Source organism: Ornithorhynchus anatinus, chromosome 5 (genome assembly GCF_004115215.2).
Source record: "Ornithorhynchus anatinus isolate Pmale09 chromosome 5, mOrnAna1.pri.v4, whole genome shotgun sequence".
Taxonomy (NCBI): domain Eukaryota; kingdom Metazoa; phylum Chordata; class Mammalia; order Monotremata; family Ornithorhynchidae; genus Ornithorhynchus; species Ornithorhynchus anatinus.
Genome location: NC_041732.1, coordinates 12,676,790 through 12,702,752, shown reverse-complemented (window position 1 = coordinate 12,702,752; position 25,963 = coordinate 12,676,790). Strand labels below are relative to the sequence as shown.

Here is a 25,963-nt window from a genome sequence, read left to right as displayed (position 1 = left end):
GGCAGATGGCAAGGATGGGTGGATCCGATCATGAGCTGGACTTGGAACAAGGCAGAATTACCAATAAGAGGGGAGCTGTGATCTTTTCACGGGAAGAGGAGAAGGCTGAGAGGCTAAGGTATCTCCTGGCCCAGGAGGCATTTGCAGGTCTGCGATTTTATAAAATAATAATAATAATGTTGGTATTTGTTAAGCTCTTCCTATGTGCAGAACACTGTTCTAAGTGCTGGGGTAGATACAGGGTAATCAGGTTGTCCCATATTCCCACGAGAAGCAGCGTGGCTCAGTGAGAAGCAGCGTGGCTCAGTGGAAAGAGCACGGGCTTTGGAGTCAGGGCTCATGAGTTCGAATCCCAACTCTGCCACTTGTCGGCTGTGTGACTGTGGGCAAGTCACTTCACTTCTCTGCGCCTCAGTTCCCTTATCTGTAAAATGGGGATTAAGACTGTGAGCCCCATGTGGGACAACCTGATTCCCCTATGTCTACCCCAGCGCTTAGAACAGTGCTCGGCACATAGTAAGCGCTTAACAAATACCAACATTATTATTATTATTATTATTATATGAGGCTCACAGTCTTAATCCCAATTTTACAGATGAGGTAACTGAGGCACAGAGAAGTTAAGTGACTTGCCCACAGTCACACAGCTGACAGGTGGCAGAGCTGGAATTCAAACCCATGACCTTTGACTCCCAGGCCTGTGCTCTATAGAAGGTAGGGTGTGTACAGTGTCAATCTGTACATGGCCCAGTGGATAGACTGTGGGCCCGGGTGTCAGAAGGACCTGGGTTCTAATTCCGATTCCCCGTTTTGTCTGCTGTGTAATCTTGTACAGGCCACTTAAATTCTCTGTACCTCAGTTACCTCATCGGTAAAAAATGGGTATTTAGATTGTGAGTCCCACTTGGGACAGGGACTATGTCTAACCTGATTAGCTTGTAATTAACTCAGGGCTTAGAACCCAGTGCTTGGCACATAGTAAGCATTTAAATACCATCAGAAATGACAGGGTTGAAAACTTTCTGAATATAGGAATAGTCAGACAGTGGGCTGGTGACTCAGGAATGTTGAACACCTAGTTTCCTAATGATTTTTCAGAGCAGGAGAGTGTAGCACCATCCTACTTGTTGATGGTAGGAAAGACAATTTAATTATAATTGTAATAATAGTAACAACCATAGGTATTAGGTGCATACCTTAATAGTCACTGGAATAAATACAAGGTAATCAGATAATTGAGAAGCCATGTGGCCTGGTGGATAGAACAGTGGTCTCGGAGCCCTGAGTTCTAATTCTGCTCTGCTGTGTGATTTTGAGCAAGTCACTTCACTGTTATGTGCCTCAGTTTCCCCATCTGCAACATGAGGATTGAATCACTTCACTTCTCTGTGCTGAGGCACTTCTCTGTTACCTCATCTGTAAAATGGGGATTAACTGTGAGCCTCACGTGGGACAACCTGATTACCCTGTATCTACCCCAGCGCTTAGAACAGTGCTCGGCACGTAGTAAGCGCTTAACAAATACCAACATTATTATTGATATCTGTTCTACCTCTCCCTTAAACTGAGAGCCCTGTGTGGGACAGGGAGTGTGTCTGATCTGTTCTAGTCCATCTAGCACAGTGCTTGGAACACAGCAATGCTTAATGAATACCACAGTCATTACAATTATCATTATTACCATTGACCCAGTTCCTGCCCCACAAGGGACTCCCAGTTTGAGTACCTGCGACTGAGAAGATGGGCTGAATTCGAGCCCAGCTGCTGACCTCTGCATGCAGATATGTCTCCTGGAAACTGTCCGGTGGAAGCCGGAACGAACCTTTCGTCCACTGGCCCAGACCTCCTCAACTGGATATTTTTGCCTTGAGGGTCGCCCTCCTTTTGGCTAGTTTTTCTTCCTGGGTGCAGGAGGGTGGGGTGGTGAAGGGAGTTGGATGATCCCTGATGTACCAAGCTCTCAGCAGGTTCAGGATGCAGGATGCAGGGTGTCACCTGAGCTCTGCTAACTAGTCTCTGGCCCACTGCCCCACTGTACGGCTCCCCCAAGACCCCCAAGAAACTGAGCATGTCTGACCCAGTTCACCCCTGCACTTCCTGTAGTTCCACATGGTTGCTGTTAGAAGCACTCTTCTGGGGGCTGCCCGGCTACAGCTGGGGTTGTGGAGGAGGGAGTCACAGTGCTTTGTTGGGTGGGGGGCAACCTCCTCCCTTCTCTGTCCTCCTCACGGCACCGCCCGGGAGTGGGATTGGAGCTTGGGTTTTGGGGGGTGGTGTGTGTGTACGCTGCAGGGGTCCTGGTGGCTCTGTCATCTGCCCAGCACTGTTCCCTCCCCTCACTCTCAGGCCTGCCCCTGTCTTTCCCCCAAGAAGCCAAGGGTGAGCTCAGCCCCATGAGGGCCAGAGTGGGAGCAGCCCGGCCCTGGCCCCGGGGACCTCAGCCCAAATGGCTCCCAGTCTGTGGTCGGTTTGTCCCATGTGGTTTGGCCTGGACCCAGGAGTCTCAGCAGCTCAGAGGGGTCCCACCAACTGCGAGAGAGCCACCCTTCTTAGGGAGTCTGGGGGGCTGAAAGGAGGAGGATCCATTAATCATTCGGTCGATCAGTCAGTGCTATTTGTTGAGCACTTAAGTGTGCGCAAAACATAATGCCAAGCTCTTGGGAGAGGACAGTAGAGTTTGTGAACACAGTCCCCACCCTCAGGGACTTTACCACCTAGACCTGAAAGAAACTCAATGCCAGCCTGCTCTCCTCCCTCCGCCTCAAGTCCCACCCCCTAGGCCCAGCCCTTCCTCCAAAGGGCAGAGCCCCCACCCTCATAAATCAAGACCTCCAGACCTCTCCAAAGTCGAGGTCCCCCAGTGCCTGGCCCCAGACCCTCATCCCCCAGGCCCTGACCCCTTAAGAGTGGACTCCCCAAGGCTGCTTGGTGGTCCCAGGCAGGGCATCGCTGCAGCCCAGGCCCCCAGAAGAGTGAGGGGAGGAGGCGGCTTGGACTGTGGCTGTGGTGTGGGGCATCTGGGCTGCCAGAGACTGCGCTGCATCTCAATAAACCCCCCTATGAGTTGGACCTGGAAATCAATACTGGAAAGTAAACATCTGTCAGTTTTCTATTGTGTGTGTGTGTGTGCGTGTGTGTTTGTGCACACACATTCACGTGTCCATTTCCCCTTTCACGTCTTACTGCGCCGGAATTCTTTGTGTCCGGTAAGCTGCAAGCGCCTCCCTCCTTGGTGGATAGTGGAGGGATCTGATGATTCTGGGGACTCTGTGCCCTCCCAGTGTTTTCTGAGAAGAGATTGAGAGGGGACCCCCAGGAGAGCACCGTGGGGCTGAATCGAGGGGGCAGGGCCTGGCATCCCACATGGGCGAGCCAGAGAGTCACTGTTACCTAAACACCTAGGAAGAGAAGTGCTCCTTGGTGTTTGTCCCTCAGACCAGGTGTGAAGACTTCCTCTGGAAATTGGTGCAGGGAAGAGGAAAGGCAGGGAAGGAGGGAAAGAGACGAAGAGGGAGGCATGATCAAGCATCTTGCCCGGGAGGGGACCACGGCCTCAAGCAGGGCTTCGGGGGTCAGGGCAGGATGGCATCACAGGGAAAATGCGGATGGGAAATGAAATGAGCTTTGACCCGTCTCGTTACTCCACCCTCCAACCCCATCTCGCCAAGGGCAACATTTCCTCTTGTGAGGGCCAAGGCACGGAGCCAATGATAGCACTACTTGTGGTATTTACTAAGGTCTTACACTTACCATGATCTGGTCCCTGCACTAAACACTGGTGTAGATACAAGATAGTCAGGTTGGAAGCAGTCCTCGTCCCCCATGGCACTCCCAGTCTAAATAGGAGAAAAAACAGATATTAATTCCCATATTACAGATGAGGAAACTGAGTCCCAGAGAAATGAAGTGACTTGCCCAAAGGCACACAGCAGAACAGGTGTCACAGCCGGGATTAGAACCCAGGTCCTCTGGCTCCCAGGCCCGTGCTCCTTCCATTAGGCTACGCTGTTTCTCTAGGAGTAGGTTTACCCAATTTGGTCTAGTTCCAGCAGAGCAGTGTTCTGGGTCTGAGGTAGGTAAGGGCTTCTTAAATATGATTGTTCGATCAACCGATTGATTGATGAGGAGAGGGCACAAGCCTGCATTTATTATGAGGTGAGTTGTGAGGAGCAGAGCCACCCAAGACACACAGTGCCTGGCACACGATAAGCACTTAACAAATACCGTAATTATTACATAAGTATCAGTGAGTGGTCTTCCCCGGGATGAATCTTGGAACCTTGACTGTCGAGGACCTCAGGAGGGGCATGCACCCCCTTTTTCTGTGGTATTTGTTAAGCACTTGCTGTGTGCCAGAAACTGTACTAAGAGAAACAGCATGGCCTTGGGGAAAGAGAACAGGCCTGGAGTCAAAAAACCTGGGTTCTAATTCCGACTCTTCCATATTTCATTCATTCAATAGTATTTATTGAGTGCTTACTATGTGCAGAGCACTGTACTAAGCACTTGGAATGTACAATTTGGTAACAGAGAGAGACATCCCTGCCCAATAACGGGCTGTCTGCCGTATGACCTTGGGAAAGTCATTTCACTTTTCTGGGCTTCAGATACCTCATCTGTAAAATGAGGATTAAGAATGTGAGCCCCATGGGGGACAGGGACTGTGTCCAACCTGATTAACTTGTATCAACCCCAGCGCTTAGTACAGTTCCTGCACATAATAAGCACTTAACAAATACCATAAAAAATAGCACTGGGGTAGAAACAAGCTAATATTCATGAGTCCCCTGAGATCACAAGACCCTCTCATAGAGACCCCCCCCCCCCCCCCGCTGGGGGGAGGAGGGGTATCCAGGCCCCTCCCCCGGCCCTGGAGAAGCTTTAAGGCCTTTCCCTGCCCGGTCCCAACCTGTTTCCATGGAAACCAATGATCCTGGTATTCAGAGAGGAGTGAGCAGTCAGTCTGGAGACCCCTGCTCAGTTCAAAGGCACAGGTGCCGGCCTGAGAGGGGTGTGGGGGGAGGTCGCCCCGCAGCTCGACGCCCCCTGGGTGTCCGGCCATCCCCTCCATCTGCCGGACAGCGGGCGGGCGGATCACAAGGGGCTCCTCGCCCTTCCGTGCCTGAGGTGGCACGGATGTGTGCCTCCTTTCCTATAAATACTGGGGATTCAGCAATTATCATTAGAGGTATTTGTTCCGATGCAAAGGTAGATTAAATAATGAATACGTGTTTGATTTGGGCATTAACATTCTCCAAGCGAGGACTCTCGTCTCCGGCGTCAGATGCCTTTGAAGCCAACGCACATTAAAGACATGAGGTGGGGGATGGAGAAAGCAGCAGGGAGGGATGTGGTTGGGGGGTGCACTGGAATTTCGGGGTGGGAATCTTTGACCTCTCAGGTCAAAGGGACCGAGGTAAATCAGGACCTAGGGTGCTCTCCCCCACCTCCTCAGGCCCACCTCTCTGACTGTGCATTTATTTCTAAAAACCTCCATACCTACAGCAGAATCAACCAATCGGTGGTATTTCCTGAGCACCTCTGGGCACCGAGAACTATCCCAACCACTTGGGAAAGGACAGTAGAGGTAGTCGACCCCAATCCCTGCCTTCGGGGAGTTTACGCTCTAGAAGACACAATGGGCATGCAGTCTGTGGCCAACTCTTTGACCCAATCACGGTCTAAGATTTCCAGGCGGACAAGCCCCCCGGCTGGTGGATGACAGCAGCCCCCCTTTCTGGATCCATCTCCCTCTCTTCCCAATTCCCTTGGTTCCTCTGGAGCAGCAGGCAGGCAATTTCAGGCTAGGCTGTGCGTCCGGAGTGGAATCGAAGGCGTAGGATAAAGCTCCCCAAAGCCTCTTAGACACTCATTGGCTATGGAAATTGATTTTCCCAGCGGCTGGTGCGTGCCCTGGGCGCCCTGCTGCCCCCCGGGCCGGGAACTCACTCTCTAGCGAGAGTTCCTAAAATGATCGGTGCTTCAAGAACAGCCCAGTGGTGGCTGAGAGTGGAGGGCGGGGGCCTCAGGGCTCCCCCTTCTGATCCCATCTTCTCCTCTGGCAGAGGGAGAAAGAGGGAAACGTGGGTTCCCACATCTGCTTTTTTGCTCCCCTTCTGAGTGCATTGCACAGGACTCATTTTCAGACAGAGCTCACCAGGGCCAAATTCTTTAGAGGTTCTTGGGTCTGGGCCTATCATAGGGGTGTTGTACACCTGGAGAGGAGGGGGCCTTGCTGGTCATCCCAAAGATGTGGCAGCAGCATGGAGGGGAATGTGGGGGAACTCTGGACCAAGACCTGACCAGGGCAGCAAAAGCTGGAGAGAGAAGGCTGGTTTTTGTGTTCTTGTAAATAAGTGGCAGCAGCTGGCTTCGGCCTTCTGAAACAGAGGTGGAGGGGACTATGGGCAGGGAGTTGAGCTCCTGCTGGCAGGGTCCAACTTTGCCCCCTATCAGCCCACCTTCCCCCGTGAGCCCTGGCCCCTCCCCTTGGCAGGGCTGTGGGGCAACAAGGGGGAAGGGCCTGGTGGTAAACTCAGAGAGCAGTGCTTCTTCATCGCAGTAAATAATAACTGTGCCCTGACAAATTGAATTATACCTTTTCCACTTCTCTGCCCTATTGATCAGGAGAAAGGAGGAGGTGAATGTTCACGTGTGTGTATATGAAGTTATCCTTGCGATGTCCTGGGGCCTTATCATGGACTGAATAAGGTCAGGTTAACAAAAGAATAAAATGCATTTTGGCAGCAGAAAATCTGTTTCTTCTTGGTTGTCAGGCAAGTTGAGGGTGGGGGAAGGTAAGGAAATTCCATCAATCAGTCTATCGGTGGTATTTATTGAGCACCTTCTGTGGACAGGGCACTGTACTAAGCACTTGGGAGAGAACAATAGAACTAGTAGACCCAATCTCTACCTCTGAGGAACTGGGAGAGATAGATCCTAAGAAAAATCACTGATTAGAGAAAGAAGGAAAGGGGATTATGTAAATTGGGGATTAATAGGGTAGGTAAAACTTGCATGAAATTCCTCCTGGAGGTTGATAGTGAAGGTCTGAAGTAGCAGTTGAAGGGTAAAAGGTGAGGAGATGAGAGATTAATCGGGGAAGGCCTCTTAAAGGAGATTTGATTTCAGAAGGGCTTTGAAGACAGGGAGAATTGCGCATTGGTGTCTATAAAGAAGAAGGGAATTTCAGGCAGAAGGAGGAAATGAACAAGAGGTAAATCATCCATTCAATCAGTGGTATTTATTGAGCACGTACTGTGTGCAGAGCACTGTACTAAGTGCTGGGGAAAATACATTGTAATAGAGTGGTAGAGTGACAGCGAATTTGAGAAAAACAGAGTGTGAGAGTGTGAGCTGGAATGTAGTGGGAGATGATTGAGGGCCTTAAAGTCAATGGTCAAGGAGCTTTTTCTTGATGTGGAGAGGAGTGAGCACCCACTGGAGGTTTATGAGGACCGGGGTGATGAGCACAAAAGGGCGCTTTAGGAAAGTGATCTGGGCAGCAGAATGAAATATGGACTGGAGAGGGGAGAGGCTGGTAGCAGAGAGGTCTGTGAGGAGGCTGATGCAGTAGTCAAGATGGGATAGGACAAGGTTCTGGGCCAGGGTAGGAGACATTTGGATGGAGTTGAGGGTGTAACCTTGGAAATATCGTAGAGGAAAAACCAACAGGATTTGATGACAGACTTGAATCTGGAGGTTGAAAAGGGAGGGAAGAGTCAAGGATAATACCGAGGAGCACTTTGCAGTTTCTGCAGAAAGCTTGAGTTTAGTCTGATCTCACATCTCCTGTCAGAAGTTTAATGATCATCATCATAATAATAATAATGTTGGTATTTGTTAAGCACTTAATGTGTGCAAAGCAGTGTTCTAAGCACTGAGGTAGATACAGCTCTGCCACTTGTCAGCTGTGTGACTGTGGGCAAGTCACTTCACTTCTCTGGGCCTCAGTTACCTCATCTGTAAAATGGGGATTAAGCCTGTGAGCCCCACGTGGGACAACTTGATTCCCCTGTGTCTACCCCAGTGCTTAGAACAGTGCTCTGCACATAGTAAGCACTTAACAAATACCAACATTATTATTATTATACAGGGTAATCAGGTTGTCCCACATGAGGCTCACAGATTTAATCCCCATTTTACAGATGAGGTAACTGAGGCACAGAGAAGTTTAGTGACTTGCTCACAGTCACACAGCTGCCAAGTGGCAGAGCCGGGATTCGAACCCATGACCTCTGACTCCCAAGCCCATGCTCTATTCACTGAGCTACACTGCTTCTCTAATAATAATAATAATTATAATTGTAGTTCTTGTTAAGCATTTGCTATTTGATCAGCACTGTACTAGAGTCAAGATCATTAGGTCGAACACAGTTCCTATCCCATAAGGGGCTCAGTCTAAGTAGAAGGAAGAACAGGTATTGAATCCCAGTTTTACAGATGAGGAAATTGAGACACAGAGAAGTGAAGTGACTAACTCAAGTCGTCGCAGCAAACGAGTGGTCAAATCAGGATTAGAACCCAGGTCCTCTGATTTTCTAGCCCATGTTCTTTCCACTAGGCCACACTGCTTACAGCATTTGGAACAGGAGGCAGAGCTGGAGACAGAGAGAGGATGCGAGGGCCTAGATATTTCTGAAAGCTTAAAAGAAGAGACACAACACTGTATTAGAGAGAACTGATCCTTTCAAGTTCTAATCCAAAATATGCAGTCAAAACACCACCTCTACCAATCACGTCCATCTAATTATTTATCATCATCATCATCATCAATGGTATTTATTGAGTGCTTACTATGTGCAGAACACTCTACTAAGTGCTTGGGAGAGACACATTCCCTGCCCATAGTGAGCTTTCAGTCTAGACAAGGAGACAGACATTGAAATAGATAATTTATAAAATATAATTTAAATATTGGCACATAAATGTTGTGGGGTTGAGGGTGGGGCAAATATCAAATGCCCAGGGGACACAGATGCAAGATGATGCAGAAGGGAGAAGTAACTGGGGAAAAGAGGACTTAATCGGGAATGGAAAGAAGCTTAATAAGGCTTTGAAGGTGAGGAGAGTGGTGTACTGGCATATATGGAAGGGGAGGGAATTCCAGACTAGGGGGAGGATGTGGGAAAGGGGTCGGAGGTCAGACACACAAGATCAGGGCACAGTGAGTAAGCTGGCACTAGAAGAGTAAAGTGTGCGGCCTGGGCAGCAATAGGAGATCAGTGAGGTGAGGCACAAAGTGGTAAACTGATTGAGTGTTTTAAAGCCTGGTTCTCCTCTTATCTCTCTGGCCGGTCATTCTCCGTCTCCTTTGCAGGCTTCTCCTCCCCCTCCCATCCTCTAACTGTTGAGGTTCCTCAAGGGTCAGTTCTTGGCCCTCTTCTGTTCTCCATATACACTCACTCCCTTGGCAAACTCATCCACTCTCATGGCTTCAACTATCATCTCTATGCAGATGACACACAGATCTACATCTCTGCCCCTGTCCTCTCCCCTTCCCTTCAGGCTCGTATCTCCTCCTTCCTCCAGGACGTCTCTACCTGGATGTCTGCCTGCCACCTAAAACTCAACATGACCAAAACTGAGCTCCTCATCTTCCCTCCCAAACCCTTTCCTCTCCCTGACTTCCCTATCACCGTGGATGGTACTACCATCCTTCCCGTCTCTCAGGCCCACAACCTCGGTGTCATCTTTGACTCGGCTCTCTCGTTCACCCCACACATCCAATCCGTTACCAATTCCTGCCGGTCTCACCTTTATAATATCGCCAAGATCCACCCTTTCCTCTCCACCCAAATGGCTACCTTACTGCTACGGGCTCTCGTTATATCTCGGCTAGACTACTGTGTCAGCCTTCTCTCTGATCTCCCTTCCTCCTCTCTCTCCCCGCTCCAGTCTGTTCTTCACTCCGCTGCCCGGGGGTTCATCTTCCTGCAGAAATGCTCTGGGCATGTCACTCCCCTTCTTAAAAACCTCCAGTGGTTGTCTATCAACCTCCGCACAAAACAAAAACTTCTCACTCTAGGCTTCGAGGCTCTCCATCACCTTGCCCCTTCCTACCTCTCCTCCCTTCTCTCTTTCTACTGCCCACCCCGCACGCTTCGCTTCTCTGCCGCCCTCCTCCTCACCGTCCCTCAGTCTCGCCTATCCCGCCGTCGACCCCTGGGCCACGTCCTCCCGCGGTCCTGGAATGCCCTCCATCCTCATCTTCGCCAAACTAATTCTCTTCCCCTCTTCAAAACCCTACTTATAGCTCACCTCCTCCAAGAGGCTTTCCCAGATTGAGCTCCCCTTTTCCCTCTGCTCCCTCTACCCCCCCTTTCACCTCTCCACAGCTAAACCCTCTTCTCCCCCCTTTTCCTCTGCTCCTCTCCCTCTCCCGGCCCATCCCCTCAGCACTGTACTGGTCCGCTCAACTGTGTATATCTTCATCACCCTATTTATTTTGTTAATGAGATGTACATCACGCTGATTCTATTTATTTACTATTGCTTTAATGAGATGTTCTTCCCCTTGATTCTATTTATTGCCATTGTTCTTGTCTGTCTGCCTCCCCCGATTAAACTGTAAGCCCATCAAAGGGTAGGGACTGTCTCTATCTGTTACTGATTTGTACATCCCAAGCACTTAGTATAGTACTCTGCACATAGTAAGCGCTCAATAAATACTAATGAATGAATGAATGAATGAAAGCCAATTGTTAGGAGAAGGAGCAGAAGAAGGAGCAGAAGGAGAAGGAGCAAACCCTGAATGATCAGAAGAAAAGCAGTACATATATACATACACACACACCACATTCATGTTATTGTAAGTTAGAATAGCGTGGAGTTCCAAATGCTTTCCCCATTTTTGCCTTGTTTCCACTTTATAATGGTTATAGAGAGGGACAGGTTTTCATGTCCTAATTTTACATATGGGGAAAATGAGTCACAGAGAGGTAAAGTGACAGCTAGTGAATTAGAGGTGGTGTGAAGTTGGAGTCCCTGGATGGGAATTGAAAATATCCAAGTCCAAGCTCCGGTGCCTCTCTGGGTCCAGGCTGGTTGGGGAATGGATGATGAAGGGTAGATGAAGGTGAGGTTGGTAGGGGGGAAGGTCTTCTCGAGAGCTGAATGTCCATCAGGATTAAAGTTAGAATCCTCTGGATCAGTTAATTAAGCAATAAATCAGTGGTACTGATCTAGCACTTAACATGTGCAGAACACTGTACTAAGCACTTGGCGAGGGCAAAAGAGATCAGTCAATCAATCAATGGTATTTATTGGGCACTTACTATGTGCAGAGCACTGTACTAACCACTTTGGAGAGTATAATGCAACAAAATTAGCAGAAATGTTCCCTGTCCTTAATGAACTCTCAATCTAGAGTGGGAGCCAGACATGAATACAAAGAAATAATGTATAATTTAAAGATATGTCCTAAGTGCTGTAGGGTTGGGGGTGGAGGGAATATCAAATATCCATAGCTCAGAGATCCAAGTGCGGAGACAATGCAGAAGGGAGAATGACCTGGGGACAAAGAGGACTTAATCAGGGAAGGTTTTGAAGGTGTTGAGAGTGGTGGTCTGGCGTATATGGAGGGGGAGGGAGTTCTAGGCCAGGGGAAGGATGTGGGCAAGGGGTCGGCAGCAAGACAGACGAGATCAGGGGACAGTGAATAAGCTGGTGCTAGAGGAGCGGAGTGTGCGGGCTGGGCTATAGAAGGAGACTTAGTAAGGTGAGGTAGGATAGATCGAGCTGATTGAGTGCTTTAAAATCGATGATAAGGAGTAGAGGTAGTAGACATGATCCCAGACCTTGAGAAGTTTCCAGTCTAGAGGAGGAGAAAGACATTAAAATAAGTTACAGGTAGGGGCAAGCAATGGAGTATAAAGGAAAGGACATAAATGCTACTGGGGTAGGGAGGCTGGGTACCCAAGTCCTTAGAGGGTGAGTAGGCTAGTGTGTGTATGACGCCCAAGTGTTAGAGTAGCAGAAGTGGGTGGGACAATGAGAGTTAATCGGGGAAGGACTCTTGGAGGAGATGGCATTTTCGAAGGGTTTTGAAGGTGGGGAGAGTGGTGGTCTCCCAGCTTTAAAGGGCAAGGGAGCTCCAGATGGGAGGTCTGGTGTGAGCAAGGTGTCGAAGGCCAGAGAGATGGCACCGAGGCCCAGTGAGCCGGCTCGTTTGAGAGGAGTGAGGCGCCCGACCTGGGGTAATGTGGGACAGGAGGGAGGACAAGGGAAGGTGAGAGACGAGGCAGACGGAATCACCTCAGAAGGAATAGCTGGTGTGAGGCCTGCTGGTTGGATAGCATTCCCTGGGGACTGACCGACAGTCCAGGCAAAGGGGGTGGGTGGGGCTGAAGGAACAGGAATAAGGATGTGGAGGGAGGTGGCCTAGAATCAATAAATCAGTCAGTGATATTGAGAGCTTACTATCTGCAGAACATTGTTCTAAGCACTTGGGAGAGTTCAGTACAAAAAATCAAATATTATAATTCTTTGTGCATTTGTTACGGGCTTTAAAAATTCTATTTATTCAGTGTTTACTATAGGCCAGTCTCTGTACAAAGTGCTAGGGGTAGATACAAGCTAATCAGGTTGGACACAGTCCCTGTCCCACATGGGGGTCACAGTCTTAACCTCATTTCACAGATGAGATAAGTGAAGCACAGAGAAGTAAGTGACTGGCCCAAGGTCATGCAGCAGACAAAGAGTGGAGTCAGGATTAGTCCTTCTGACTCTTAGGCCTGAGCTCTATCCACTACGCCGCATTGCTTCTCCAAGCGCTTACTATGTTTCGAGCACCGTTGTAAGCACTTGGGGTAGATACTATTAATCAGGTTGGAAAAACAGTCTCTGGTATACATGGGCCTCACAATATAAGTAGGGGGGAGGAGGTAACAGATATTTACAGATGAGGAAGCTGAAATAAAGTCAAATGATTTGTCCAAAGGCAAGGCAAGTGTCGGAGCTGAGATTAGAACCAGGTCCTCTGAATTTTAGGCCCAGGCTCTTTCCACTAGACCACACTGTTCCTCAGGCAAAGACAATCCCTGCCCCAGGAAGCTCACAGACTAGAGGACGAGTTTGTCCTAAAAATAGACAAATGTCAGACACCTCCCCATCATCAGATCTCCGAGCCCTTCCTTCCATCTCACACACTGCCTGTTGTCCCATCTCCTTCCCTCAGCTTCTCAAGCCCTTTTTCCTTTCCTTCATCCTGGGCTTGACCCACCCCCAACATCACAAGTGGTATTTACTGAGCTCTTATGGTGTGCAGGACACTGGTTCTGAGTGCTTAGTGGAGTTCAGCAGGAGGTCACACCACTCCAGGGGCTAACCCTTTAAAGCTCCTTCCACCAAACAGGGGATACTTGAGAGAGTTCATTCATTCACTCATTCAATAATATTTATTGAGCGCTTACTATATGCAGAGCACTGTACTAAGCCCTGGCTAGTGGAAAGAGCATGGGCCTGCAAGTCAGAGGACCCTGGTCCTAGTCCTGGCTCTGCCACTTGCCTGCTCAGTGATCTTGGACAAGTCAGTTCACTTCTCTGATCCTCAGTTTCCTCATGTGTACAATGGGGATTCCAATCTCTCTGACTTCTGTGGTGAACCCAACGTGGACAGGGACCGGGTGCGACCGAACGATCTTGTAATGGCCCCAGAACTTAGCACAGTGCTTGGCACATAGTATGTGCTTAACATTTGCCACAGCTATTATTAAGGAAGGAGAATGAGAATGGATAACAATTTGTCTTCTAAATTCCTCACTTTTCCTCCTAACAAGCCCCTGTGGCCCTCTCATCCATGAATTTATCTCTGAACCGATTGATATTTCGGCTCTGCACAACTTCAAGTGAGAGCAAATTCCAAATACTGACTCCCCGCTGCGTAGAGAAATGCTTCTTTTTGTTTGCTTCTCACCCTCTCACCTTCAAACCTTGACGGGTGTCCTTTATCCCGTTGTGGAGTTTGGTGAAAAATAATTTCTTGTTCACCAGCCCCATAGGCTTCAGGCTTTTGTAGGCGTCTCTCAGCTTCCTGTCTCCAGGCTGAGGAACCTTAATCTTTTCAGACATTTTCTGATTCATTCAGCCTCCTGTCCCTCTCCTCATTCCACCCCATCGTGCTTTTCAGTAGCCAGTCAGTCGATAGTATTTATTGAGCACTTACTGGGTGCAGAGCATTGTATTAAGTGCTAGGAGAGTACGATATAACAATGGAGACCCTACTGACTTGCGTTCAAAGACTCCTCTCCCTCCATTACTGGGGCTTTGCTCCTTGAAGGCCTATGAGCCTTTGTCTTGTCCTCCCACTTTCTTTCAGTAGGATTCTGAATTGAGTGCAGAGCCCTGTGCTAAGCACTTAGGAGTAGTGTGGACAAAGAAGGCACGATCCCGGCCCACGAAGAGCCTCTAGACTGTAAACCCCTACTTCTAGACTTTAAGCTCCTTGTGGGCAGGGATTGTGTCAACCAACTGAATTGTACTGTACTCTCCCAAGTGCTTTGTACAGTGCCCACAAACCATGCCCAGGGCCCTTTAGACTGGTAAACTCCTCCCTCCAGGCTGTAAGTTCCTTGTGGGCAGGGATTTTGTCTGCCAACCCTATTGTATTGTACTCTCCATGCTCTTAGTACAAGCACTCTACACCCAGTAACTGGGGAAACCAAAAGAAAATGACTTACGAAGAGAAAGAAGGGCTCAAGTAGTCTGTAAACTGATAGGTACAAAAGTGTAATGGCAGATAGTGAATAAAAAAGTGCAGCAGGAGATAGTGATCAATCATTCAATCAATCAATCATATTTATTGAATGCTTACTGTGTGCAGAGTGCCGAACTAAGAGATTGGGAGAGTAAGTCTGTAGGACCCTCTAGACTGTAAGCTCATTTTGGGCAGGGAACATGTTTCTTATATTGTTATTTTGCACTCTGCTCACAGTAAGTGCTCAATAAATACGACTGACTGACTGAATGACTGACTGACTACAGTATAACAGAATAGGTAGACACATTCTCTGCCCACCACGAAATTACAGTCTAGAAAGGGAGACAGACATTAACATAAATAAATAGACTACGGATATGAATATAAGTAGCTGGGGCTAAGGGGGTAACAGGAATAAAGGGAGCAAGTCAAGGTGATGCAGTAGGGAGTCGGAGAAAATGAAATGAGGGCTTAGTCAGGGAAGACCTCTTGGAGGAGATGTGCCTTCATTAAGGCTTGGAAGTTGGGAGAGAGTGATTGTCTGTTGGATATAAAGAAGGAGGATGTTCCAGACCAGCGGCAGGAGGTGGATGAGAGGTCAGTAGTGAGATAGCTGAAAATAAGATACAGTGAACAGGTTGGTATTAGAAGAGTGAAGTGTGCGGGCTGAGTTGTAGTAGGAGAGCAGGGAGGTGAGGTAGGAGGGGGCAAGGCGACTGAGTGTTTTAAAGCAGATGGCCAGGAGTTTCTGTTTCATGTGAGGTGGATGGGCAACCACTAGGGCTTCTCGAGGAGTGGGGAAACATGGAAATTTGTAGAAAAATGATCCAGGCAGCATAGTGAAGTATGGAATGCAGTGGGGAGAGTCAGGAGGCAGGAAGGTCAGCAAGGAGGTTGTTACAGTAATCAAGGTAGGATTGGATAAGTGCTTGGATTACTATGATAGCAATGTTGTTTTAGCAATGTTGTGAAGTCTGAACCAACAGGATTTAGTGATAGATTGAATATGTGTGTTGAATGAGAGAGTGGAGTCAAGGATAACACCAGGTTATGGGGTTGTGAGACAGGAAGGATGGTGGTGCTGTCTACAGTGATGGGAAAGTGAAGGAGAGGACAAGGTTTGGATTGAAGATAAGGAGTTCTATTTTGGACATGTTATGTTTGAGGTGATGGCAGGACATCCAATTCGAGATGTCTTGAAGGCAGGAGGAAATGTGAGACTGCAGAGAGGAAGAGAGATCGAGGCTGGGGCTGTAACTTTGGGAATCATCCACATTGAGGTGGTAGTTGAAGCCATGGGAGCAAAGGAATTCTTCAGGAGAGTGGGTGTAGATGGAGAATAGAAAGAGACCCATAAATGAACCTTGAGGAACTCCCACAGTTAGGGAGAGAGAGACAGAGGAGGAGCCTGTGAAAGAGACTGAGAATGAGAGTTCAGACAGAGAAAAGGAGATACAGGAGAAGACAATGTCAGTGAACCCAAAGTTGGATTATATTTCCAGAAGAAGGGGGTGGTTAAAAGTGAGTGCAAAAGTGCTAAGTTGAGAGCTGAGGTGGAGAAGAATTAATCGGGAAAAGCTTCTTAGAGTGGGATTTCAGCAGGGTTTTTAAGGTGGGGATCACTGCACTCTGGTGGACTTGAAGGGGGCAGGAATTCCAGGGGGAATGAAGTGTGGGAGAAATGGATCAGAGGTTAGAAATAAAGGTGGCAGTTATTAAGCGGTTGATATATGCTGGGACTGATACAATATAATCATTACGGACACAGTCCCTGTCCCACATGGAGTTCATAATTCACAGTCTATTCGAAGAGATATTGAATCTCTATTTCACAGATAGGGAAAGTGTGGCCCAGAGAAGTGAAGTGACTTGCCCAAGGTCACCCAGCAGGCAAATGGCAAAGCCAAGATTAGAACCGGGTTCTCTGACTCCCAGGCCTATGGGATTTCTACTGGACCACATGGCTTCGCTAATGACAGTTGGGGCATTTGTTAGGTGTTTACTATGTGCCAAACACTGTACTGTGCACTGGAGTAGATACAAGTTCAAACACAGTTCTGGTCTTACATGGATCTCACACTCTAAAAGGGAGGAAGAGCATTTATTGATCCTCCATTTTCCAAATGAAGAAACTGAGACCCAGAGAAGTTAAGTGACTTGTCCAAGGTCACACAGCAGGCAAATGGCAGAGCTGGGATGAGAACAGAGGGCCTCTATCTCCCTGGCCTGTGTGCTATCTACTAGGCCCCATAGCTTCTCAAATAACAACTGGGACATTTGTTAAGTGCTATGTACCAAGTACTGTACCGTACTAAGCGCTGGGGTAGATACAAGATCATTTTCCCTTTTCCTGTTCCTCGTCCTCACTTCTAGGCTCCTCAGCTTCCATTTTCAACTCTCCTTATGCCTTACCACTCTCCCTTCTCACCTTTCTCCCTCATTTTTTAATGTATTTGTTAATCACTTATAATGTACTTACTTAATGTAAAGTGTTAATCACTTTACTAAGCACTGGGGTAGATATAAGCTAAACGGGATGAACATAGTCCATGCTCTACCTGGAGCTCTAGGTCTTAATCCCCATTTTACAGATGAGGTAACGGAGGTACAGAGAAGTTGTAACTTGCTCAAGGTCACACAGCGGACAAGGGGCAGAACTGGGATTAGAACGCAGGTCCTTCTGACTCCCCAGCCCATGCTTTATCCTCTAAGCTATGCCGGTTCTCTCCCTCTCTCCTTCATTCCCTTTCTCCCTCTGTTACTCATTTTCTTTTTCCCCTCTTTCGGGATTCTCTCCAATTTCTTATCCTGTGGCTGCCTCCCAGCCATCGCTAATTATGTCTGGAAAGAGATGGGGAACTGAAGAGAAAACAGCAGATTGTTTTAAAAAATCCCAACGACCCCAGCTAAAAGCGCGTGGTATTTCTAGAACATCTTTCTCCATTTGTGCTGGAAGCCCCTGAAAGACACCACCCCGGTGAACTCACCTTCTGAAAAAGAAGCAGTAATGATCCTTGGAGTGTTGACCGAAAATTTGATTCTGCCCTAGGCAAGATAATAACTGTGGTATTTGTTAAGTGCTCTAATGTGTCAATGCTGTGGTACATATAAAATAATCAATCAGGCACAGCCCCTGTCCCCCACCGGGGTTCACCATCTAAGTAGGAGGGAGAACAGGTATTCAATCCTCATTTTAGAGATGAGGAAACTGAGGTCCAAAGAAGTTGTGTCTTTCCCAAGATCACACAGCAAGCATGAGCCCATTTGGTAGACTAGTGAGCCCATTGTTGGGTAGGGATTGTCTCTTATCTGTTGCTGAATTGTACTTTTGAAGCGCTTAGTACAGTGCTCTGCACGCAGTAAGGGCTCAATAAATACAACTGAATGAATGAATGAAAGTAGCGGAGCTGGGATTAGAACTGCCAGGCCTGTGCTCTTTCCACTAGGCCACACTGCTTCTCGAGATAACCGAACGGATAATAAGTGAGAAATTTTTTATTAATGGTATTTGTTAAGCACTTACTGTGTGTCCACGCTGTTCTAAAGTGCTGGGGTAGATGCAAGTCAATCAAGTGGGGCCCAGTCCCTGTCCCACATGGGGCTACAGTTTAAGTAGGAGGGAGCAAATGTATTCAATTCCCATTTTACAGATAAGGCAACTGAGGCATTGAGAAATTAAGGGAACTGCCCATGGTCACACAACGGGCAATCTGCAGAGCTAGGATTAGAACCCAGATCCTCTGACCTCCAGGCCCGGTGGCCTTTCCACTAGGCCATGCTGCTTCTCAATATCAAGTTGTTTAACATTTAGAAGGGAGTAAAGTCATTAGCAAGAAGCAGCTTTTGGAATCTGCTGAGAGAGCCGCTGTGAGTACACGAGCGCTTTTCTTGGTCGGAGTGCCGCCTGCAAGAAGAGCAGATGACGGGGAGGCAGGAAATGGGAAATGTGGGGCTTTGGGCACGATGTTGGCGGCAGCCTCATGGCCAGTGTTTCCTCATAAGGTAAGTGGCGCTGCTTCGAGTTAAGACGTAGCTAAGCGGGTAGGAAGCCGGCAGGGAGACGTTAAAGAAGGGTGAGAATGAGTGAGTGTCCAAGAATGGCAGGCAGTGGGTGGTGTGCGATGGGGCTTTATTAATGATCTTGAAGAGAGGGTAACGAGCAAGCTAATTCCAGGCTCTGTAGTTTGTGATCAGGCTAATTTGGGAGGCGCTGCTTACACCAGCGAGGACGGAGAAATCACCGGAATGGACCACAGAGAGCAGGGAGACCTGAGTCCGGGTCCGAACAAGAGAACACCTGCTCGGAGGAGACACGGGAGGAAGCGTCTTGGGGGGAGACTTAATCCGAACCCGGTGAGCAGGGGTCGGGAGGTGATGGGGGAGGGAGGCGGAGAAGGAGTCAAGCAGCAGCGTGGGCGGGGTTGGCAGATGAAAGACCAATTACATGGCAGAGAGGAATGCAGAATGGGAAAGGCCGAGGAGATTAATACTCAACCAGTACTATTTATTGAGCGCTTACTGTTTGCTGACCACTTTACGAAATGCTTGAGAGAGGACAACAGAGTAGAGAGACGTGATTCCCGCCCTTGAGGAGCTTACAGTCTAGGAGAATGGAAGCCAAAGAGCATAGACCCCGCCGCCAAAACCTCTCTGCACTTGGATCTGTACTCTTTGCGTACTTGATATTCGCCCCACCTTCAGCTCAAAACACTTACTCGGGGCTGAGAAGCAGCATTCTCTAGTAGAAAGAGCATGGGCTTGAGAGTCTCAGAGGACCTGGGTTCTAATTCCCTACTCTGCCATGTACCTGCTGTGTGATCTTGGGCAAGTCACTTAACTTCTCTGGGCCTTGATTTCCTCACCCGCAAAATAGATTTCCGCTTAAACTGTGAGCTCCAAGTGTGACCTGATTATACTGTATCTACCCCGGCGCTTAGTACAGTGCTTGACGCATAGTAAGTGCTTAACAGATACTTATGTACATAACTGTAAATTATTTATCTCTATTAGTGTCTGTCTCCCCCTCTAGACTGTAAGCTCCTTGTGGGAAGGGAACGTGTCTACCAACTCTCTTGTATTGTCCTCTCCCAAGCTCTTAGTACAGTGCTCTGCACACTGTAAGTGCTCAATAAATATGATTGAATGAATGAATGAATTAGTATCACGCTCTGCATGCAATCAGGGTTCAGTAACTACAGTTGATTTATGGATTGATTGATTAGTACAGCGCAAAGTCAGCACTCAATAAATACCATTGATCGATTGATCCAAGTGGCCTAGCGGGACTGGTTTCTCCCTTGGAGGGCTGGCTTAGGTTACTGTCAGCTAATTGGGATTTCTCAGTATCCACAATTCAGGTAACCCACTGTTGGGAGGTCAGGACCCAGGCTTCCCAGACCCAGAAGTATTTCTGGAAACAGGACACCCGAGGAGATTACCTAGCCCAACTTTAATCGATCAGTCAATATCATTGATTAAGTACCTACGGTGTGCAGGGTACCAAGAACTTGGCAGAGCACAGTAGAATTGGCAGATGCCGGCCTCCGTTAGGGCTGATGAAGACTACCCTGTGGCCAAACCTTCCCCTCCTTCATAACCTGAGACTTACAGAGGTCTAACCTCCATTCTTCTTGCTGCACTGTGAACCTGGGAACTCGGGTCCTGGGCTCTCTGCTCAGAAGGGGTGCCCAGCAGTCACCTTGCTTACACTAGACCTTCAGAGATGTCAGTCATCTTATGGTCTTGTAGTCCTCAAGCTAAATCAGTCTCATTCCTCTGATCTTCCCTCTGATGCTCCAGGCGTCGGCGTGCTCATCACCAACAAGTTTCCTGCCCCTCTGGCTCCGCCTTGCCTCTGTTGCCACCATCTCGGGGGTGGGAGGCAGCTGGCACAGAGAAAGCAAGCCTCTGTCTTCCACCTCGGCTGAGCCAGAGTTGGTGATGCCCTAGTAACATTTAGCTCTGGCTATGGCTTCCCTCCAGGTGGGTGAAAAGGGTCTACCCATCCCAACCTGGGCCCAGCCCCCACCCCGATGCAGGGACTGCTCACTGCTCCAGCCCTACTAGGTCTCTGCCGGACCAGGGTTTCTCCCAGACTTGAGCCCCTCCCTTCTCTTCTCCTCCTCTTCTCTTCTCCTCCTTCTCTTCTCTTATCCTCCTTCTCCCACTGCCCCCGCCAAGCCTTCTCTGCTCCATTCACCCTTCTCCTCTCCCCTACTCTTTCTCTTTCTCCTCTCCTCCTGCTGCTGGGGGTTCCTGGGCAAAAGGGGCCTAGGGCTGCAAGATGGTCAGTTGCCTGGATCTAACAGCAACAGCAAGTGGCCCCCTGACAGCTGTCTGGGGGAGTTCCCAAGGTGTTGAAAGGAGGCGGGTCCCTTCTCTGGTTAACTGCTCTCTCTGGAGCCTCATTTCCAAGTTATTGAGCAGGGACCGGCTGCTTGTTGGGGTCCAGGACAGACCTACCCTGTGGCTGAGCAGACTCTGACCCCTTGCTGGCCAGCTACAGTCCGCGACTTGGGCAGGGGCAAGGGTGAGCTGGGGCAGGGTGGGGGACTCTGTCGACCCTCCCTTGGTCACGCCTCATCCTGCCACAACTATCAGACCCTGGACTAAGGCCCACCACTCACAGAAGCCAGCCACCGCTCAACGAGAGCCAGCCACCACGACCTTTCCTCCTGCCAGGCCTATTTAGGAATCGATCCACATCCGGACAAGGGATTGGCATTCCCGTCACAGCATCACTCCATCACCGCTTCTATTAAACTCATTTGCTATCTAAAGGAATTCATTTTCCACTTTGTTTGCCCACAATAGAAGAAAAAACAAAAAACAGGAACGAGGGACCGGGTAGGAGCAGATGGGCAGAAGAAGGAGAAGGAGCTTGAGGGTCCACGGCTGCCCAGGCGGGGGCAGGGCTGGTAGGCAGGGGTCACTCTCCTCCATATGCACTCAACTGCCAAGATGGATCCTGGCTAGGTTAACTGTACTTTTTCATGGATTGAGAGCCTGACAGCTCCCTCGTTTCCCATTCTCCAGTGAATGCTCATGACCAATAAGATGGCAGCGTTAGAGGGGAATTTTTTTTTACCTTGTTGCCCCCCACCGAGAGACCACACTACCCACTCTGCAAAGGCAGAATCTATTTCTTGCAACAAATTCTCACTCTCCCCATTCCAATGCCCCCATCCTTCTTCCACCTCCCAGAGTAGAAGCAGCGTGGCCTAGTGGAAAGAGCACAGGGTTGGGCGTCAGAGGACCTGGGTTCTAATCTCAGCTCCTCCGCTTGTCTGCTCTGCAACCTGGGGCAAGTCCCTTCACTTCTCTGGGCTTCAGTTTCCTCATCTGCCAAATGGGAATTTGATACCTGTTCTCACATCCCCTTAGACCACGAGCCCCATATGGGACAGGGATCGTGTCTGACCCGGTAATCGGACTTCTACTACAGTGCTTGGCACGTAGTAAGTGTTAATAAATTGCCCCAGTTTTGGGCTATTATTGAGCAGGCTGGTGGACCCTGTTCTGTTTGCCAAAGCTAAGATCACTAGTTTGACCCTTCCCAGGAAGCCTGCCACCAGCCTCACTTATCTGATGCTCTCCCAGACCCTGAGATCATTCATCCAGCAGCCATATGTATTCCGCTCATCTCCCCATCATCCTTCAACCTAGAAACCCCCGAGGAGCAGTGACCTAGATCATTTCAGGAGGGACACTCCGGTTCCCGAGAGTCAGCCCTGTCCCTCAGTGCCTCCTCTCACCCACGAGGAGTCGATTGTATTTATAGGCCGTGGGCACGTGTGTACCTTCCTAAAACCTCTTCCTCTTTACCTCCCCAAGCATCCTGCCCCTGTCCCTCCCTGGGGCATGTTGTGAACGGAGTCATAAAGCCTCCACTCCCACACCCCACCAGCCCTGTCCTCCATCCCACCCTCCTCCTTTGTACATTGTGTGTTTGCTCCTGCTTCCTGGGGTCAACCAGCCACGCTGTGCACACTCCTGCCCAGTGGCTTCATCAAGTCATCTCTGGAGGAGAGCCCCCTATACTGGAGAAATCCTCTGCCCCCTTGGCTTCCCCGTTGTCCCCAAGCTTCCAGGGTCAGCGGCTGCTGGTGATTGGTCTGCCACTTCCATTCTCCATCTCCCAGCTTGGGCACACACCTCCTGCCGGCTGCCAACAGAAATATCCATCCAAGTCGCTCTCTGTAACAGGCCCGAAGGAGGGAGGAGTGGGAGGACCAGGAGGGCAGGCATGGGGGGGCAAAAGCTTTAATTACTAGCCTGGCCTTGTGGAAAGAGCTCAGACCTGGGAGTCAGAGGACCTGGGTTTTAATCTCCGCTTTGCCACTGATCTGCTGTGTTACTTTGGGCAAATCACTCAACTTCTCTGTGCTTTTGTTTTCTTATCTGTAAAATGGGGTTACGGTACCTGTTCTTCCTTGTACTTAGATTGCGAACCGCACGTGGAGCAGGGATTGTGTCCAATTTGATTATCTTGGTACATATTAAATGCTTAACTGTTATTATTATTATTATTATGGAATTTCAGGTCTCCAGAAGTCCTGGTCCCAGCTCCAGGCAATCAATCAGTAGTATTTATTGAGAATTTACTGTGTGCAGAGTGCTGTATTAATTAGTTGGGAGAGTGTAGTTCACAAAGTTACCAGACATACTCCCTGCCCACAGGAAGCTTACAGTGTAGAGGGGGAGGCATTTATTAAAATGAATTATGACTATGTACGTTAAGTTTTATAGGGCTGAGGGCGGGGTGAATATCAAGTGCCCAAAGGGTACAGATCTGAGTTCATAGACAATGCAGAAGGGAGAGAGAATAGGAGAAAATAGGGCTTAATCAGGGAAGGCCTCTTGGAGGAGGTATGATTTTAATAAGACTTTGAAAATGGGGAGAGGGGTTGTCTGGGAGATATGGAGGGGGAGACAGGTACCCAGAGACCCAGGGAGCCTGTGCTGCCTAGTCGAGGGTTTCTGAAGCAAACGCCAGTGATGCAGTTTGCCTCGTCCCAGCTCCTTCCCCCACATCCAGGGAACAGATGGTTTCATCTTGGCATCGGGAGAAGCTGGATCCGCATTTGTGTTGTGGTGTGTGGTTTTTTTTTTTAATTTGACACATTTTGTCACGTCCTGGTGCATCAGAACATTAAAGGGGGTGGGAAGTGTTAAGAATGTTTTAACTTGCAAGTTTGTAAGAATTCCATGGTCCCCTCACCGCCTCCCCCTCCCCCTCACACTGGCACTCACCACTCTCCCCTCCTGCCTCCCATCTGTCACCCTGTCCCCATTTGGGGAGGACCTGCCATTTATAACTCCCTGGGAGCGGGGAGAGCTGGGCTGTGCCAGAAAGGCTGGAGAGAAAGCCGAAGAAGGAACAGAGGGGGTGTGAGTGGGGATGGGCTGGAGGGAGACCAGCAGGAGAAAGAGCATAAAGAGGGAAGTGGCCTATGGGAGGTGGGAGTGGAGGAAAGGGCAGGGGCTCAAATGAGGAGGGAAAGGAGGAGGAGGTGAAGTGCTCAGAGGACAAGGAAAGGGAGGATGGGGGTAGAGGCCCAGGGGAGATGGGAAAGGAGGAGAAAGTGAGGTGCTCAGGGGAGAAGAGAAGAAGTAAGTAAGGGGGAGCTTGGAAGAGGAGGGAGGGTATGAGGAAAGGGAGGGGTGTGGAAGGGAGGAGGGTGGGAAGGAGAAAAGACCCAGTAAGGGGTGGGTGACAGAGTCCTGAGGCGGGCACGGTTCTGTGCACGGAGGATCAGAGGATGGGGTGGGAGCAAGAAACAGTGTCAGGAGAGAGAGGGTAAAGCTGAGGGCAGGAGCGACAACGAGGGGCTGCTCAGCTGAAGGAGGCAACTTGGAGTCTGATGATGGGGGGCAAGGGAGGGAGCAGGGAGGCAGGGATGGAGAGGGCAGTGTATTCATTGGCTTTCCCAGCCTACTGGGGCCAGTGATTAAAAAATAGAGAACTGTTGGACCTCTTGGGGGGCGGGGAGGGGAGGTCATGTGCGTGCATATATTTAGGTGCGTTTTGGCCATGCATGCATATGTGTGTCCCCATGTATATGTATGTGTACGTGTGTGTGCCTGTAGCAGCAGCATAATAGTTATAGCATGAGCCTGGGAGTCAGAAGGACCTGGATTCTAATCCCGGCTCCACCTCTTGATTGCTGCGTTACCTTGGCCAGGTCACTTAACTGCTTTGTGCCTCAGTTACATCATCTGTGAAATGGAGATGAAGACTGTGAGCCCCATGTGGGTCATCGACAGTGTCCAACCCAATTATCTTGCATCTCCCCAGTGCTTAGTACAGTGCTTGGCACATAGTGACTGCTTAATAAATCCTTTGTAAAAAAGTGTGTGTGTGTGTCTGTGTGTGCACATAGGTGTATGTGTGTGTGTGTGTGTGTATGTTTGTGTATGATTTTTGCTCCTTTTCTTTCAGTACGTTATTTTCCTGGCTGGGGGTCAACTTGTGGGCAGAGTCTGTGTAAAAGACAATCGAGCCACCGCGGAGAGTGGCAGCTTTGTGGGGGGCAGGGCTAAGCAGGGGGGGAGAGGGGAATGGGCCGGCTGGGGGAGGGGGGACAGGCTGGCTGGAAGCAGTGTGCATGGTGGGCCGGTGGGTGGGAAAGTGTGTGGCACCTCTTAGAAAGCACAGTCCTGCCCAGTGAGCCAGAGCTGCCCAGACCTTCCCAGCATTGCCCTGCACCGACCACTCCCACCCACCACTGACCACTGCCATCCAGCACTGAGCCCAGAGAAGAAGGGGACAGCAGTAATCAGGCAGACAGAGATCCCCATTCATCCCTTTCTATCTGGGTTGGTGTCTATCTCTGCCCGTTCCTTCTCTCTTCCCACACTCCCGCACAGCAGACAGCATGGGTCTTTCTGGAGTAAATAGTTGGAGCCCAGCGATCGTGGAAATGGGCCGAGGGGGAGGACAGGGATCGTGACGATGAATTGAAGAAAGAGTGGGTGGAGGTGATTGGTGAAAACTTCCTGGAGGAGGTGGAGTGTGAGTTGGGATGGAAAGATGGGAAAAAGGTGAGAAAGGAGGCAGCACTGCCCAGGGCTGGGTTTGTCCTGAAGTGTGTCAGAATTGTCCCTTCATTTTGTTTCCCCTTATGGTATTTGTTAAGCTCTTACCGTGAGCCAGGCACTATACTAAACACTGGGGTAGAAACGAGATAATCAGGTCGGACATAGTCCACATCCCATATGGAGAACATAGTCTTAATCCCTATTTTACAGATGAGGTAACTGAGAC

At 49.4% G+C, this 25,963-nt stretch overlaps 1 protein-coding gene across 2 annotated transcripts in view; it reads left to right on the top strand.

Moving 5' to 3' along the window:
- The window catches only part of LINGO1 (leucine rich repeat and Ig domain containing 1), a 167,125-nt gene that overhangs the window by 44,497 nt on the left and 96,665 nt on the right, over positions 1–25,963 (top strand). The window contains exon 1 of one of the 2 annotated variants that reach the window (XM_029066532.2): positions 18,877–19,050. The exons of the other annotated variant lie outside the window; for it this stretch is intronic. Within the exon in view, the coding sequence (XP_028922365.1) occupies positions 18,943–19,050 (108 nt within the window). The 5' untranslated portion in view covers positions 18,877–18,942. Of the gene's footprint in view, positions 1–18,876; positions 19,051–25,963 lie in introns of those variants that run through there. 2 annotated transcript variants of the gene reach the window in all.